Source organism: Miscanthus floridulus, chromosome 12 (genome assembly GCF_019320115.1).
Source record: "Miscanthus floridulus cultivar M001 chromosome 12, ASM1932011v1, whole genome shotgun sequence".
Lineage (NCBI taxonomy): Eukaryota > Viridiplantae > Streptophyta > Magnoliopsida > Poales > Poaceae > Miscanthus > Miscanthus floridulus.
Genome location: NC_089591.1, coordinates 57,541,395 through 57,560,023, shown reverse-complemented (window position 1 = coordinate 57,560,023; position 18,629 = coordinate 57,541,395). Strand labels below are relative to the sequence as shown.

The 18,629-nt window shown below is 45.2% G+C and overlaps 1 protein-coding gene and 1 pseudogene across 1 annotated transcript; one reads left to right on the top strand and one right to left on the bottom strand.

Annotated features, from left to right (window-relative positions):
• Window positions 1-3,580: 3,580 nt before the first annotated feature.
• On the top strand, window positions 3,581-6,526 carry LOC136495942 (probable inactive beta-glucosidase 14; annotated as a pseudogene).
• Window positions 6,527-6,898: 372 nt separating this feature from the next.
• LOC136497224 (uncharacterized protein At4g13200, chloroplastic-like) lies at window positions 6,899-8,395 on the bottom strand. Its single transcript, XM_066493015.1, has 3 exons — window positions 8,045-8,395; window positions 7,800-7,954; window positions 6,899-7,264 (listed from the first exon to the last, which is right to left on the bottom strand). Exons 1-3 carry the CDS (start codon window positions 8,199-8,201, stop codon window positions 7,103-7,105), a joined length of 474 nt encoding a protein of 157 aa, XP_066349112.1. The 5' UTR covers window positions 8,202-8,395; the 3' UTR covers window positions 6,899-7,102.
• Window positions 8,396-18,629: the final 10,234 nt, after the last annotated feature.

Sequence of the window (18,629 nt, the reverse complement as noted above, 5' to 3'; positions counted from 1 at the left end):
CATCTTCAGAGCACAAAATCTATTTTCTCACGCCCTCTTCTTCTTCATAAAGTGCAGGTACAAATAAGCTGTAATGATATTATCCATAATCAACCGGCTTGGCACAAAGGCTGATTGTTCCTCGGAGATAATCTCAGGCAAAATGCATCACCGCCTGTTTTACACAGACTTTGATGCAATTTTGTAAACCACGTTACATAGGTTGATCGGCCAGAATTGTCCAAGTTCCTCTGGTATCATTAATCAAGGCCGGATCATGCTCACCGTTCAAAACCCGTAGCACCACGGTAGACACTTCCTCCCCACGGATATTCCAATGGTGCTAGAAAAAATGTGCCAGGAATCCATCAGGTCCTGGTGCCGTGGTCGGAAACATCTAAAACAATGCAGACTTAATTTCATCAGTGCTAAAAGGTTTAAGGAGCGCATCATTCATATCCCCGGTGACTTTAACAGGCACCGTATTAAGTAGCTAATCCATATCTTCTGTCCCCTCCGACGTGTACAAATTCCTATAGAACGTCGTCGTGAGGGTAGCCATCTCCTCCTCAACCTCATCGAAGCTTCCATCCTCCTTTTTTAACTTGCTAATTTGTTTCGCTTCTTCCTTTGGTTGGCTCACAAATGAAAGAACTTTCCATTCCTATCGCCTTCAGTAAGCCAAGTGATCTATGAGTGCTGTTTCACATGATCTCTTCTCAATAATTTAGCTCCAAGATCCTGTCCACTATCTTGATCTCCTCATGGGAAGGACCTGTCCGCATGGGCTCAGAGCGAAGGTGCTCGAGCTTTGCGTTCAATTTCTTGAGCTCACGGTCACACTGCCAAAAGACAGCAATTCGACACGGCCCCAAGCTTCCTATGCAAACCCTCTAGAGTCGTTGCATGCGGCTGATTCTCCCAAGCTTGTGCAAGCACACCCCGAAAATTCGCATGTCTCTCCCAAATTAGCTCATACCGGAACGACCTCCTTCCGCGTCGACCTCCTGTACTCGGTGGTCCGATATCCCATCAAAGTTCAATCAGACCATGATCCGATGCTGCCGATGTAGTAAGGTGACATACATGTGCCAGCGGAAACCGAGCGCTCCAGTCAGCACACGCCAGCGCCCGATCCAGCCCAACACGGCAGTAAGAGCCACCAGCTACCTTCTTCTCATAAGTCCGTCTGCGTCCTTCGAACCCAAGGTCCACCAGTCCGTAGACATCCACCATCTCCCGAAAACCAGTGATCTGGCTACGGCTTCGCTCCTGCACTCCTTCATGTTCCGACTGGAGGAGTACTTAATTGAAGTCACTGATGCACAACCATGGAAGATAAGAAGCCTTGATGAACTTCAACATCTCCCATGTCTTGTGGCGTTCCGCAACCTACGCCTCACCATAGACACGTCAAACACCATGTCTCACCCCCACTCTCTGTAATGATAGTGTCAATGTGATACTGAAAGTACGGTAACAATTCAACCATGGTATTATTGTTCCAAAAAATGCCAAGGGCACCACTGCGCCCTGAACTACCACTACTACAGGAATTTTATTGGAGGCGGGCAAAATAGATTAACCGAGGTAGGCATCTCATCCGCCTCGGTCAAAAGGTCACGGTAAATCAAACCTTAACCGAGGCAATCCAAATGCCCGCCTCGGTTAATCACATAAAAAATAAAAACAAGAAAAAAAGCCCGCAGCCCAGCCCTAACCGGGCCTGGATCTGGGCCTCCCCGTGCGCCACCATCGTCGGATCCGCCCTCGCGGGAGCCAGATCCGGCCTCCCCGTGCGTCGACCGAGCTCGAGGGAGAGGGAGCGCCACCGTCGCCGGATCCGCCCGCGCTAGGGCCGGATCCGACCTCCCCATTCGCCACCGTTGCTGGATTGCCCTGCACCAGGGCTGGATCTAGCCTCCCCATGCGTCGGCCGAGCTCGAGGGAGAGGGAGCACCACCATCGCCAGATCCGGGCTGCTCCACCACCGGATCTGCTCGCCGCTCCACCACCGGCACCGTCGCGGAGGAGATCGAAGGGCGTGGGGATGAGGGACGCCGTCGCGGAGGAGGGGCGAGGCCGGGACGCCGCACCTGTGAGCTCCTCTGCCTGGCCTCCAGATCTGCTTGGGTGAGGGAGAGGGAGAGGGAGTGGGAGGCACTAGAGAGGGAGGGAGAGGCGCCACTGAGAGGGAGAGGCGCCGCTCGGGGCTCGAGCGCTGTGTGAGAGAGAGATGAGTGAGGGAGTGGGCTAGGGTTTCATCTCGTATATATAAACTGTAACGTTACTGTTGGGCCAAGATGGGCCGAGATGGAGAGGGAGTGGGCTCAGGAATATTAACGGAGGTCCGCCTCTTATAAGGCCGACTTTATAAGAGGTCCGCCTCTTATAAGGCCCGCCTCGGTTAATACATTTTAGGAGGCTGTTATTATTTTTAATCGCCTTCGTAAATCGATTTTGCGAGGCAATTGATTGTAACCGCCTTGGTTAATCCCAGACATTAACCGAGGTGGTTCAAATACCGGCCCGCCTCTGAGCCCCTTTGCAAAACCCCTCGGTTAAGTTTTATCGTAGTAGTGTACTTACGGCGAAAGCATTGTCGAAACCTAGGGTACCTTTCAAACCTTCCACCCGTTCTCGATCAACTTGTGTTTCCACTACGCAGAGCACGGTAGGGGCAACTTTCTTCGTGAGCTCGCGAGGCTCCTTCACTGTCGCAGCGTTGCCCAAACCGCGGCAGTTCCACCGTCGAAGAAAGAACTGCACCTTTGCTACCTTGCACCTTTGCCTTCTTCTTCTCATCCTACACCTTCGTCCTCAAAGCTTCCGCTATCGCCGTCAAAATTGGCTTCTCCAAGTCCCAAACCCAGGTCCCGTCCCACCAAGGCCGGGCAACTGCGCACAGGGCCCTTATCAGCCCGAGCTGGAGAGAGACAGGAGGGTTGCGTAGGGGGAGCCGACGTCAAAAGCCTCCGCCGCCGCAGCGTCGCCGGCGGAGTCGCCCAGCCCGCCTCGTGCGGTCGAACGATCCGATCTGCTTGCACCAGGTTACTACACAGGGACGGGTGGCATAGATAGCGGCCCATCTAAGCTCACGACGCCAGGACACCGCGCGTCGGATCGCGACGTCGCCGTCGTTGTCGTCGCTCCCTGGGCTGCCAGTCCCCGATCCCTTGAGCTACGCGAGCAAGTACTGCACGACGAGGTCACCAAGGGGCGGCCGCAATGTGCTGCAGCCGCTCCCTGCACTGCAGGTTGCCGCCTTGCCGGTTTGTGATACGCGAGCACCGCCGCCGGCCTGGCACACGGCATCCACCGCCTCCGGCAAGGAACGCGACCGACTCACGGCCACCACCGCTGCCGCCGCCAAGTCTTGCTGCGTAGTCACGACGGGCTCTGGCCTCGGCCATCGCAAGCCGTAGTCGAGCCAGCACCACCGCGGCGTGCACTAGGCCCGCGCCAGCACCACGGAACTCTAGCCTGCGACGCCCGCATGTGCAGTTGCGCTGGCCGCAGCTGCCGCACACCAGTCGCCGCCCGCCTACACAACCGCAGCACCGCGCTTGTCACCCCGCTCACCGCGTGCGTAGCATGACCAATGCCGACCACAAACTCGCCGCACGTGACGGACGTCGCCCATGCGTTTTTGGCAGGTAACGAGAAGCTGACCAGATGGGTCTCACCCAACTAGGACCATTTTGTGCTGAAATCCTGAAACCCAACCAAAATCACTGCTGGTAGACTCGATTCAGGAGGTGCCTGTCCCCGCTATAAACATGTGCGCTTTGAAAATCACAGACGTCGCTTGATTTTGTTGCCTGTCTTAGTCTTGGCTATTAACCAAAAATCAGGAAGGATTATCGATGGAAGCAATGGCGACATGGCCGCTGACCATTATCATCGATACAAGGTAAGCATCATTACAAACATAGACATTTCTATCAGTGCTCATGCATTTTTTTTTAACCCTGCATAAATCAGTAAGATGAAGAGGCCGGCAGTACCCTCCAAAACATAGAATCTCATATAAAGTCACGCTGGCAGGAGGACATAGAAATGATGCATTCGCTTGGCCTCGACTCCTACAGATTCTCATTGTCCTGGTCGAGAATACTTCCAAGCGAGCTCATTCTCAGACACTCTCCCAGCTCGACAACACACACGGAATCCTTCCTTAGTACCAGTGTTTAACAAAAATTATATGCTTATACCTTTCAAATATCCCTGGTCAGAGGGTCGCTTCGGAGGTGTTAATCTGGAAGGCGTTAAATTCTACAACAGCCTCATCAACGGCCTGCTAGGAAAAGGTATGCATTCTTAGTTCTGTTATTATATATGTGGCCAGCTACCTCCCTCCACAAATGCCACCCTGCAAAACAAGCAAGCCTTTCAGTTCAGTTTCTTTCATGTGGGCCTGGCATTTGATACGCTTCGAGCAGGAATACAACCATTTGTGACGATCAACCACTATGACATATCTGAGGAACTCCAAGAAAGATACGGCTCCTGGTTGAGCCCAGAGATTCAGTAAGCTCATATTATAGCTTTATCTTCGAAGATGCAGTAAGCTCATATGTGGTTGTTTCTGCATTTCTGTTCAGGGAGGACTTCACCTACTTCGCTGAGCTTTGCTTCAAGATGTTTGGTGACCGAGTAAACCACTGGGTTACATTCAATGAGCCAAATATTATGGTAAAGCTCGCATACTTCGTCGGGGTATTTCCACCCAACCACTGTTCCGAGCCGTATGGGAAATGCGATTCTGGGAATTCATCAACTGAGCCATACATTGCAGCGCATAACATGATATTAGCTCATGCAAAGACGGTCAACATCTACAGAAATAATTACAAGGTACAACACACACATTTGGATCAAAAGGGAGTAGGGACTAACCATGTGCTTGCTCGTAAATCCTCATGGAAGTTGTATAAGTTGTTTTCCTTGTTCTCCATCCTTCTCAGGCCAAGCAAGGTGGCTCTGTTGGAATTTCACTACATATGAAATGGTATGAACCACTGAGGAATATCACAGAGGACCACTTGGCAGTAAGCCGAGCTCGGTCTTTCGAAGATCAATGGTAACCTTCCATCATACTAGTATTTTACCATTGGAACTGACTTTTTGGTCTTTGCGATTGAATGCCCACTTGATGATACATGCTAAAACAGGTTCCTGGATCCCTTGTTCTTTGGTGACTATCCACACCAAATGCGCCAAATCTTAGGTCCAGACTTGCCGAAATTCACAGAAGTAGAGAAGCAACTACTGAAAAACCAAATTGACTTCATCGGAGTAAATCACTACGAAACATTCTACGTCAAGGATTGCATATATTCTCAATGTGATTTGGACCTCTACACTTGTGAAGCTTTAGTTTCTGAATCATCAGAACGAAATGGGATACCCATTGGAAAACCGGTAAAAGTCGGCACTGTACATTGCATTATTCTATTCAACAAGAATCCTATTTCAAAGTTGATTTTGCACAACCTAACACCGCTAAATTAATATCACAGACACCAGCAAACAGCTATGTGGCTCCAAGCTCTATGGAAACGTTGGTCATGTATTTAGAGCACAGATATAAAAGCATACCTTTGTACATCACAGAGAATGGTGGGTTACTAGGTTTGGTAAAATATACATATTAGCTACAAAACATAAGCCTTTGTACAGAACAATGATTCACTTGTATGCATCTTTATTTATAGTACATTGGTACCATAATAATCTTTATGGACCTCTTGATCTCCCTTTTTGGTCTTACAGGTTATGCCCAAATAGGCAATAGCAGCACCACAGCAGAAGAACTAATTAATGATACTGAAAGGTCAAGTTACATTCGTGACTACCTCACTTACTTGAGCTTTGCACTAAGGTTGTTGCATTCCTCAATTATCTTTTCATGTAAACTGCTCTGCAGCCAGGTAATAACAAAACTTTGCTACTTCTGTGCAGGAAAGGAGCAGATGTGAGAGGTTATTTTGTGTGGTCTTTGATGGATACCTTCGAATGGAAGTCTGGTTACACCGTAAAGTATGGTCTTTGTCATGTGGATTTCAAGTCACTAAAGCGAACACCAAAATTGTCTGCTAAATGGACATGAGGAACAGATAGAGATGGCCTCTGAAGAATCACCTAAGCATATGGTTTCTTAGCACAGAAATACAGAATTGTCAAGGTCCATGTTTGTACATTACTCAGTGATTTAATAATGATGTCTACACAGGAAATTATTTGGTAAATTTCCTCATGTCCATGTATGCCAGTGTCATATAGGAATAGCTTGGGAGACGAGAAGATCTCTCGAAGATGAAGCTCGACCACAAGCGTATAGGATTTCTGAAAACAAGCGATCTGTTTTTCTCTCCTGGGTTGATTCTTGTGTTTAGTGGTTCTTTTGTTTTTCTTCTTGTTCTAGCCTCGCTATGGATTAGCTGAAGTGTTTTCCGTTTGTTTTGCTCAGTATTTGTTTTTTTGTGTATTAATAAAATATAACAGTGGGGGCTTCCCTGGTTCAAAAAAAAACAATATGACAGAATCATGAATGATGCAAAGTGTAAGCATTGAATCCACACATCAAAGTAATCAGCAATTGCTTGCACAATCCAGTATACATACATATTGTCCCTAGAAGAATGGAAGTCCTCGATGAAACAGTACCTCTGCATATGGCATTTGATACAGAAAAGACATGAATTCATTATTTTGTTGATCAAATCATTCTTTCACAAATCTCCTCTGAAGCTTTTGCAATGAAGTCCTCATTCAAAGATATAAATTATAGTAAATAGCGTAAATCAAGACACTAATTCTATATTGCTACCAAGGTTTCTGAAGCTGTATTTTCTTAAGAATGGCATATAACATATTACATATACCCAAACACTCTAGATGCAAAAGTTCATCCTCAGGCTACTAAAGTGAACTAATATATATCATGCCATTCATATGAAAAATTGTACATTAGATTTTAACTGAAATGCTAGATTTTTCACTAGCAAATATATTTGTCATCGACATATATCATGTGAAAGCCAACTAAAGCTTTTTGGCTGCAGAAAGAACTGCATCTACTTGCAGCAACAACTCTTCATTGCCACCAAGAAGGCTAGAACTATTCTGTCTGTGTGGGAGTAGCAGGGGGAGATGAAGATGACATAGGTGTAGTCGTCACAATTGTTGCTGAAGGTTCCCTTAGAGACTTTGTCCCCTTATCATCACTAACTTCCGTTGCAGCTCTCTCCTTAGCCTTTTGGGCTCTTTGTACTACTTCCTCCTATATGTATCATATATATATACATAAGAGAATTCAGTAGCATGTGGCGTAGAGCCAGGGTTACAGAGAAGAAGAAAAAAATGAAGAAATCTGAAATGGAAATTTTTCACTATATGTAACGCAGCTATCAATAATGACGCAAAACAGTTGATCTATGTGATATCTCCAAACAAACCCATCACACTTTACCTTGGGCATCTGGACTATATAGTTCCCCAAAATGAATGCAGAACCATTTCCCTTCTGCAAATTTTCAGGACATGTTTAACTCCACCTAACCCAGGGCACATATCTACTTTTACAATTGGTAGGCTATTACACTTACGCCCATTTTGCAGTTCAATGCTCATTCCTTGTTGAATGTCTTTTGTTTTATAAATTTTGGTATTGGAAAACTGAAATACACGTAAGTTAAACATGGATGATATCACATCATCGAGATGTCATCAATTACTAAAGAGCTCATTGGAGAATTGACATGGAAAACGAAATACTGTGAGTGCTCATCTGGAGCAAGGACCGTGTGGCGCAGTACCTGGAACTCCAGCACCTGCTTCTGCTGCTCGGCCTGCCACTGCCCGACGACGCTGAACACCTCGCCCACCACCCACTCGACCCGCTCCGTGAGCGCCTCCGCGAAGGCCTTCCCGAGGAAGAAAGCGTCGAGGACGGCCTTGCTCTCGTTGTCATCTGCGCGACGACACCAGCAAGAGCACAGAGTAAAGCCCAAGCTCGAATCGGACTGCCATTCTGCTCCCCACCCCACGTCAGAGAGGTTACCTGGTTTCGGCTCAGGGCGCGTGCCCCCGCCGCCGCCGCTACTCCGGGCCGCGAATCTGGGAAGCCTTCTGAGGGAAGAGGGGGACGCGCGACGAGGGGCTGAGGCGGGGAAGGGGACGCAGCAGACGGGCGAGATGGACGCAGCAGATGGTGCCATGGTTCTCGCCTTCTCTTCTTCTTCCGGTGTGTGCTTCCGTGGAGATGAGGAGGTTCTCGCAGGTCGCAGCAGGTGGGAGTTGGGTGCTCCACGCCCCCCGGCGGCCACCGGCGGATGCGAGGCCGAGGATTCGGGGCGGTTCACCGGTTGCGGATCTCTGAGTGAGGTCACCCACACGTCATGGGGAGGCTGGACGGTTTGGTTGGTCATCACGACTCACGACCACCGCGCTAACGACCCACAACGGCTGAGCCCAGCCGCTGCCACGCTTCCGACAGCACTGGCTGGCCCTCGATGGCTCGACCACACGCGGCTTTGGGCGCCCAAGCGCTCGAGAAAGGCCCATGTGCCAACACCCCGAATTCTTCCGCCCATGTGCCAGCCCGCTTGAGCGGCCCACGGCCCACGTGCTCACTCGCGCAGCACCATCGGCACCCGTTGCCTTGCGGGCGTGCACCGGCGCTCAACGGCGGTCGGCAGCCTTGCGCGTGCCTCCCGGCTCCCGTCACTTATACGCAGCCGCGGCGAGTTGGCGCCCTGCCTCCACGCCTGTGGCGCCGTGCGGTGGTCACAGTCCATGGTGCACAGCGAGCTCAAGGGCTCCTCACCCCTCTAGAGAGAAACAGGATAGATGGGTGGCGGATCTGACTATTCATCCCTGAGTGCCGCAACTCGGTACCCCTGCATCAATCCACTTCGCCTTCCGTTCCGTAAGCTGGCAAACTCATCCGTCAAGCAATTATCTGCTTGTCCGTGCGACTACGAGTATGACATTCTTAGGCTAACCTTAACCAGTAGTCTTTCATAGGCTACAAAACTTAATATTGCCCCGTCCTTTCGTAATGCAGGACATAACTACATGAGTCCCAAGTTTCTCATAATATTCAGACGCTCAAAGCAGGATTCCTGTCCTAGGTTGATATATCTGTACCATTCCTGCAAAGGGGGTTATAGAGATTAAAAAAAAGAATTACAAAGAGAAAATGAAGTTTGAGAAAAAACAAAATACTTTGATGTGCAGTGGAACCTGTCAAAATTAAAAGATTGGATTTTTTTTCTTTGGATTACTTTACCTGACAATGATGACTTTCTTGAAATGACATTGCTGACATTTGTTGACTGCATCAAGTTTTGGGCATTTGACAATTTTCAACTTCTCAAGAGATGGCAGATTTGATAAACCAACCACAGGTACGAGGTTGTTGCAATGAATTATCTCCAGATTCTTCAGCGCAGGCAATCCCTGTGGCAAATCTAATACAACTATGTCATGGAAGCCTTCAATTTTGAATGACTCAAGTTTCATAAGTTCTGGGATTTCCAGCAGTTGGTTGCAGCGATGAAATGATAAATTCATAAGCGAGGAAAAGCTTGGCAGGCTCTTCAGCAGTGGGCATGCACAAATGGAAACAGCACAAAGGTGAGGGAAGTCTTCATCTCTTACTCAGATCCATCCTTCCAACTCATACATTTCCCACAGTTTCAGATGTTCCAATGCTGGAAATTTTCCACCCCTCCTTTCTTCGGATAAAGAAGCAGTGTGCCCAAAAGTTTTCAGTGCATACATCTTTCGAATGCAGAGGTATCTGAGAGACCGCAGACCACCAAGAGCCGGTAGCATGCTGCAGTTGTAGCAATTATCAAATGTAATGGATTGTAAATTGTCATTGGGAGATTTCTCAATCCACTCGGGAAATATGCTGCCAGAGTAATTCCGAACAATGAGATTCTCAAGATCATGTGGTGGTTGGACTCTTTGGAATACCTCAACCAAAACGTCGTCGTCGTCAAAGTATATACTGTTGTTACTCCATTCAAGTGTCAAAGTTTCAACGTACGTCTTATTGGTTAGCTTGGCCTCCTTGGCTTCATTGACAACCTTAACATTTTCAAGACCTGCTATGGCAAGATCTCCATGCAGATTATTTCAATCTCTCAACTCTTGGATTGAGCAATCAGACAAACCTTCCCCAATATTGAGCACCGGGAGTGATTGAAGATGCATTAAGTGGCCCACACCAATCGGCATTCTCACATGGCCTGTCTGTTTCCTCACATCTAGATGTCGCGGTTTAGCCAGATTCTTTATTTCTGGTAGTGTAACAAGCTGAGGGCAATCCCGCGCTTCCAATGTCTGAAGATTTTCATGTAAACAAAGTTCGGATGGAAGCCTTTTTATATCTGTGTTATTGACAGCCAAGCATTGCAAATTCGTCAAGTTTCGAATTGAGGCAGGCAATTGACCAATGACAGTATAGCTCAAATTCAATGATCTTAAGGATTGGAATTTCAACAAGAAATCATCCAAACCCTCAAGTTTAAGAAAAGGTGATGTCATGCTACTGTTTTTTAGCTCAGATCTGTTCACAACCATAAAGGCATCCAAATCCCTAACCTGTTTGGTCATACGATGGAGTGCGACGACAGTTCGACGGTCCCAAGGAACAAGTGTCAAATGACGATTTTTTCTGGTATATTGTGCACAAGATCCTCACATTGTGACCTGAAGGTCCCGGGTTCGAGTCGCGGTCTCCTCGCATCGCACAGGTGAGGGTAAGGCTTGCCACTGACACCCTTCCCCAGACCCTGCACAGAGCGGGAGCTCTTTACACTGGGTACGCCCTTTTATATTGTGCACAAGGTCCTCGCATCTGAAGCATATGTCCTGAGGTTACCGTATCATGGAAAGGCTTAGGCATAACAAACTTGTCCTCTTTTTTATCATGATGAAGTGATGAATGCTCAAAGAATGACTTGCAGACCAACTCATTGAAATACTGAGTGCCTATTTCTTCTAGGTTCCCAAATTCCCCGCATTTGATGAAGCCCTGAGACATCCATAGCCTAATTAGCTGATGTTTTTTTAATACGAAATCTTTTGGAAACAAAGAGGACAATGTGAGGCACGACATCAAATGCTGGGGCAAAATATCACAGAAAATTTTAAAATCTGGTGAGAATGCTTCTTTCAAGTTGTCCAGCTCCTGTAAAACACTCTTTGCATGACAGAGAAGTCCACAGATAGCCTTCAAGTACAGCGGGTTACCGCCACAATGGTAAAGAACGTTACTACTAATTCCCATTTCCATTATCAGTACCAGGGCCATGACCATCATCGCAAGCAAACTTCTGGTGAATCTGTAAGCAATGTTCATCTCCTAGAGGGCTCAAGTGATAGAAACATGGTATTCTTGGAAATGGTCTTGGGATGCCTCCTTTTGCAAAATCTTCATGCTTTGTTGTTATTATAATGGCACTCCTTTTAGCAAAAAAAAAATCCAGAACTTCACGTATAGTTCGCCAGAAAAAAGGGCACGCAGTGTGACAATCCTCCAACACCAGCACAAGTTTATTCATCTTGAACAACTTGCCGAAGGAACTTCAGTTCCCTTATGTCACATTGGACCTGAGTTGCATGTTCAATGATGGATACCATTATTCCTTTTGCATCGAACTTTTCAGGCATGCATAACCATAATCGTAAATCAAAAGCATCGCACACTCTCTGATCATTGTACACAGTGCCAGCACCCCTCTTAGCAGCTAGACAGATCACAGATGGTTTACACCTTTTGTCGTCGTCTGTCAGCAATTGCATTGTGATACTCTCTTGTACTGTACATCCTCTCTTCCGTAGGTATCTGAACGGGTAGCCTGTGGCATGCATGTATGTTGGGTAGGTTAGCCAAGTAACTGAAGCTGAGTCTGTCTATCCGACAACCGTGTGTTTTATGCAGTTTCAACATATGAATTTTTTTCATCATAGAATTAAGACCCAATAGCCTCCACTCTCCTTCTACTTCCAGCCTTCTTCTATCTCCAGACAATCACAAATTATAAGATCATAGATCCACAGATCATAAGAAACAATTTTTTTCTATGAAAGGATAAATCACAGCAGAGGAGGAGGAGAAGAGGCTACTTGAGGACGCGTGCGGCCAGACTCCTCCACCACTACCCAGGAGCAAGCTGCAGCAGAGCAGCAGCCAGCCTCGAGCGGAGAGGCAAATCTTGACACCATGTCCGGCCTCGAGCTGATCCTGGGCGACGTGACCCGCGCGACGGCAGCGCCCGTGCCCGCGCCAACAGAACGGAGGGAAAAAAGAGAAAAATCCATGTGTTTTTTTACGCTAAAACGCATGTGTTGTATAGCATTTTTGTAACTTGAAAGTACTCGAACAGAGGCACTTAGCATACATGTCGAAATATTAACATCCTACTACTATTTTTTTCTCGAAATTTTGCTGGCAGGACCCTGCCCAGCTTGTGTTAATAAAGGAGAGAGTTTGAAGTGATACGTACTTCCTCCATTAATAAAGGAGAGAGATAAATCCCCCTCTTAATATAGGGGAGAGAGTTTGAAGTAAGGAAAAAGTCTACATCACCTTTCACCTTTCATACTTGGTCTACTTCACCCCCAACTATGAAACCGTCTGTTTAACCCCCTGAACTTTCCAAAACCGTCTATTTTACCCCATGGACGGTTTTCTGATAGCGGTTTTGCTACAGTAAAAGCGGCTTTGCTACAGTAACGGTGTTTTACTGCAGTGTCTGCTGGTTTGAATTTCTTTTTATTTATTTACTTTCGGTGAATCTTTGAAAAATCACAGTAAATCATAGAAAAATCATAAAATAAAAAATCTAATTTTGTTGGACTCCACATGAGTAGATCTACACAGTGAATATATAATACGGTATGCTTTAGTATAAAATTTTTACTGTAGCCTTAGATTAATTGAAAAATCTAATTTTGTCTGTAATTAATTGGAATAATTCATAGCTGTAGCTTCTATGGTCCAATTGTGGTGAAATTTTTACGGCACGCTAATTATTGTATGCTTGAACTATAGTAAAAATTTCGTACTCATTGGACTATGTATAACTTAGTTATAGATAAATTCTAATTAATTACAGATAAATTAGATTTTCCAATTAATCTAAAGCTACAAAAAAAAATTGTACTAAAGCATACCGTATTATATATTCACTGTGTAGATCTACTCATGTAGAGTCCAATAAAATTAGATTTTTCATTTTATGATTTTTCTATGATTTACTGTGATTTTTCAAAGATTCACCGGAAATAAATAAAAAAAAAGAATTCAAAACCATCGGACACTGTAGCAAATCTGCTGTTACTGTAGTAAAACCGCTGTCAGAAAACCGCCCAGGGGTAAAAATAGACGGTTTTGGAAAGTTCAGGGGGTAAAACAGACGGTTTCATAGTCGAGGGGGTGAAGTAGACAAGTATGAAAGGTGGGGGGTGATGTAGACTTTTTCCTTTGAAGTAACTTCGCTGGTCCGGTTCCTGGCCTCTTCTTCAGAAATAAATCAGTTCAAACTTCAGAGTAGACACAGATGGGAGCGGGAGGGAGAGACGTTGCAAACGATTTGCAACTTTGCCGATCTTTGTATTTGGTATACTACATTACCACAATACCTGGGGAACAAAGCAGCTTTCTAGTTCTGATGGAGGAGACCAAACGGCGTCAAGACTGACGCAGATTCTGGAATTGCCACCGGTGGTGGTGGTGCCCATCTTGATCTCAAACTCAAACGCCGCGCCCTGCAACGCCCTGATTGAGCGACGGAACTCCACGGCGATGGCGCAGCGGTCGACGACCCGAAGAACGGCCGCGCACACCTCGGCCTTCAGGCGGCTGCTCGGGCTGGTCGGGTGGTGCTCCATGCAGCGGCAGAGGATCCTGAGTCCTGACGGTGTCGGCCATCAATGCCTCCGCGCAAGCAGCCGCCGCCGACGCGCTGCCTTGAGCGTCTCCCGCAGATCGCTTCGTCGTCACCCACGACGTGACGTCCCGCTGGACAGTCCTCAGCTCCTCCTGCTTCGCAGTCGCGCCGTCGATCGCTCGGCCGAGCCCGTGCGGGCGCGGCTGCGCGGGAACGGCCTCGAGATCCTGGATCCTGCCGTTCGCGGTACTGCCGCGGCTGACCCCGATGTCGAGCTCCGTCAGGAGCCTCGTGGTGATGTCGCAGACGGCCGAGAACCAGAGGACCGAGGATTGCTTCTCGGGGGTCGGTGCCGACGTCCCATGCTCGGAGGAAAACCAAGAGAGTGCCGAAATTCCGCGTGGCACTGTGGCGGACAATGAACGTCTACGGGTACGGGTCGAGCACGTTTGCACGTTTGGACTTTGGATCAGCTTGTTGCCACCCGGGTCACCATGTGCAGCGCGTGCTGCAGCTGCGTCTGGGTTCATCGCAATGCCGCCAATGTGCCCCTGGTTCCCGTGATTCCATTCCATCTCTCCAGTGTCCTTGTTTCTTGTGTCCAGGTCCAGCGCTCCGTTCACTGCTCAGTGAACTGTGGAGTGTGGACTGGTATCGACCAGAGGATTCACAGCAAGTACAATAACAATTTTTGCTACGTTCGTTTGGCGATAAGCCATCAGCCTGTTCGTTTGGTCGTATTTGACTTATAAGTTATGGCTTATCAGTCAACAAACATTATTGTTCTCTCACACCAAACCAGCCAACAATACTTTTAGCGATGGCTTATAAGCCAAACCAAACGAACAGGGCGATGAATCACGGGCCTCTCAAAACCTGTTGAGTCTTAGTGGAGAGAAATGAATTGTAATTGGTAAATTTTAACCCTGTAAAAGGACACACAACAGAAGTGTTTGGAAAACAATTATACCATAAAGTGCAGAGCATCAACCACACTGTCTATACTGTTTGCATCAATTAGCTGAGGACGTAAGTACTACTTATTTATTACATACAAAATAACCAAACACCACCATTTCTTGTAGGGTCAGACCAACTTTAGCTGCATTCAGGAGTGGGAACCCACTTACCAATCTAACATGGTGAAGTGCCTCAATTGCACAAAGAAATGTTGCTCACAGTCTAATACATCATCTTGTGTGATCTACTGTGGCCGGGATGGAATTAGGCATCTAGAAGCACTTGTCTTTGCCATTTGCTATATCAGTGTGCTCTGCGCAATAGATTTCTATAATTTCAACGTGTGTTTAGATAACATTTTTTTAGAGCCCCACTCCTGAACTTTATTGACTGCCGGTGTCCTTGTGTAATGTGAAATATGTGAGGCTGCAAAACACTTAGATTTCTAGACTTCATGTATCTGCAAATGTTGTTGGGGGTGAACAAACATTGGAAGGCATGAACAAATAGTAGCACTGGAAATTTTGATTTTGTAAGCAAATGAATGAATGTAAGCAAAACATTGCTTCTCAGCCTACTCCTATTTAACAATTCATGTTTTATTTTTATTTTGATTGATACTCATTGAAACCTATGTTATAACATTCATGTTTTTTTAAGTTCCTGTTTTCCTAATTCAAAGAAGTGAAAGATTTTCATCGTTGTAAGTTTTTGCTATGCTATTCTATTCATGCATGCTACGAAGGATCTTTTAAAAAGGTTTTCTAGAGTTGTGTTGCGATAATCTGTGTTTGTTTGAAGTGGAATACTCAACTATTTTCTTTGAAGTGAAACATTCAAATTTTATTGCAATTAGAGCTGCAGTAGTAAAGTGTCGGGCTGTGTCCCCACAAACCTTGACTTTGGCCGTCATTGGGCCGTTGGTCAAATATTATTTTGTTCCCGTCATTGGCCCCGCTTGTGTACAGCGAGGTCGACGGCATGGGCACTATACGGTGAACATAATATACGGCTGAAAGTACCGTTGGCTGATTTGTTGTGAGAGACTTATAAGCCAAGCGAATAGGGCATTTATAGATAAGGTATTCAATATTTTTATACCTGAAAAAAGAAGATATAAGAGAAGAGTTTGGCTCTTAGAGCAAGTGTTTAGCTATAAATCAAGTGGTAAGCGATAAGCTATATAATAGTTATCTCTTATTTATGTATAAAAACTTTTTTATTACTATTTTTATTCATACCAGGTAGTGTACCCGTGCATTGCTACGGGACAACTAAACTTTTATACTAAAAACACACGGATCACACGATAAGATAACAATACTGTGAAATTAAATACCGACGTTAAAGTGACATTTAATCCAAAAAGCAAAGTTCGTGAAATTAACATAATTACGGAGAGCGCGTCATCGCAAGCTCACAAACTCTACCGTATAGACCTTTCCGTGATGTGGCTAAGATAATATTTTATATCAGCAGGAAAAAATCTTTGATGTGGCAAACATGGTAGCAATTAGAATAATATATAGGAAACAAGTAATAAAAGCTAACGCTACGACAATATTTTGTACATACACATCAAAACAACCAAATGACAATAAAATCTCTTATCACGCTATTGACCAAGTCATCTCCATGCCGAGAAGTCTTCAAAATAAAATCATTTTCCATGCAAACTAAAATTTGGTTGAATTCGCACCACGCTCGAATTCAACATTCAACCACATCCCTTTCAAAGGCATATTTCAAAATTAATTTGGTGCGCTTCATTTTATTTTAGATGCATGAGTTTTGTTTCGGTCTTGTTTGGAGTTTAACTCCTTAAACAGTTAAACCCCCTCCTTTGTCCCTTAAAGAAAAGGAAAAAATCCCTTTGGCCTTGTAACCAAGCAAACAGGCCTCCACCGCAGGCACAACATACTGCATCAGTATTTTACTAAACAAGAGCAATACTGACATCTCTTGGTCTTTCCCATTGTCGAAAAACACAAAATGAGCTTCACAAACCATGAAGAGAACACATTACTACATGTGTTTATTACCCTTTTTTTAGCATGAGAAATGAAAATATAATCATATAAAATAATTACTTTATGATAATGTAGTTTTACAATTATTGAGAAGAGTCCTAGCAAACATAAGATATGAACTACATCCAAATAAATAAAGACCATGGAAAAAACATAAAACAAATTGTCTGTACTCCACGATGGTAATCAAGCAGTAAAGATACATTTACATGGCTTCAGTTGTTTATCTGTCAAATCCATCTTGTTCAAGCAAAGTGGGCATTTTTCATTAGTTTGGTCGCTCATTGTGACTCTGCCTTAATAGTTGAAGAAGCAAGATAACTGAAAACAGAAGAAGAGTTACTCACCAGAATATGATCCAGTATAAGGATGTACAGTTTCAGAACATGATTAATCTAAACAACAGCATCGGAGAGATGTTGCAAAATATGAAGCTCGATTGACATAGGCACATAGCCAGCACCTCGGAAACACAAACGACCTATGTCAGTTTAATCAAGGAATATGACAATATAGCTTTTATGACAACTAACTATTAAAGGTACACATAATGAATGCCACTGCCGACGGGCCCCGCCCGTCAACCTCACCCTCCCCATCCCCTTCTTCCTCCTGAAGGGAAAACTGCTTCCGTCCCTGATAAGTAATTTTGTCTTAAAATCCCTATGGCAACATCCAAACATGCAAATTAAAACAACCAAACGACAGCTTGATGCATAAGACTTAGCATTTCCCATGGACCTATTAAAGATGGAGGCTGTAAGGTTATCACAATATTAAAAATTTGCCATGCTCAGTCAATTCAGTGCAGTTTTATGTACAATCATAATAAACAAATGTCAGCAAATCACTATCTGACTCTTGCACCTGAAACTTTAATTTCTAACTCTATCCATATCTTCATGAAACAAAGGTTTTTGGCAAGTAGTACAAGTTAGCTTTACTCATTTACACAAAACAGAGGCTATTCAATACAGTTGGCCAATTGATTTCATCGGTAGATAAAGATGGACATATATCATTTTCTGAATTATGACACTAGGCAACATGTTTGAATGGATTAGCTTCTTGGGCTAAACAGCCATAGTCCCTGTCCTCCCAGTTGATTTAGTGATACTCTGTAAAATGCAGATGAATGGATCAAACATTAGTACAACTTTCAAGAGTCTTCGGATTGTAGCATACAAAATTTGTCATCTTTTTTGTTCTGGAGTTTGAAATTTACTAATTACAGAATTATAGTTATCTACAAATATTTATTATTTATATGCCTTAAAACTCTTAACACATTAAATATACAATTATTTCTAGTTGAGAAACCATACCTTTGAAAGGTACCAGTGACATTCAGCATCTCCCAAGTAAGTCCCAAACTGATCCTGATATAAAAAGGAACCCACATGGTAATAAAATAAACCAACCCTGATCTTTAGATTGAAATAGCAAAGCAAGCACAAGCAAACTACCAAGAATTCTCTGAAGTGAACCTACGATCTCGCTTTGTACACCATCAAATCTGATAGATCCAAGCTATGTACACAAAACATTTGCAAATTGAAAAAAAATATATATATGAACATCTGAGGCCTCAAAATACTTACCATGTATTGAGGCATTCCCCTCACCGTCGCTGCTCTTCTGCCGTGCAGCACTGCCCTCGTCGTCGCTGCTCTTCTGCCGTGCAGGACTGCCCTCGCCGTCGCCGCCTTGCGATCCCGCTTCCCGCACCACCGTTGCCACACTCCAGAGC

Coding starts and splice junctions, on each gene's coding strand:
- LOC136497224 (XM_066493015.1), bottom strand. CDS start 8,201: ATGGCACCATCTGCTGCGTCCATCTCGCCCGTCTGCTGCGTCCCCTTC. Junction 7,955..8,044: donor GCGCCCTGAGCCGAAACCAG/GTAACCTCTCTG, acceptor GTCGTCGCGCAG/ATGACAACGAGAGCAAGGCC. Junction 7,265..7,799: donor AGCAGGTGCTGGAGTTCCAG/GTACTGCGCCAC, acceptor TGATACATATAG/GAGGAAGTAGTACAAAGAGC.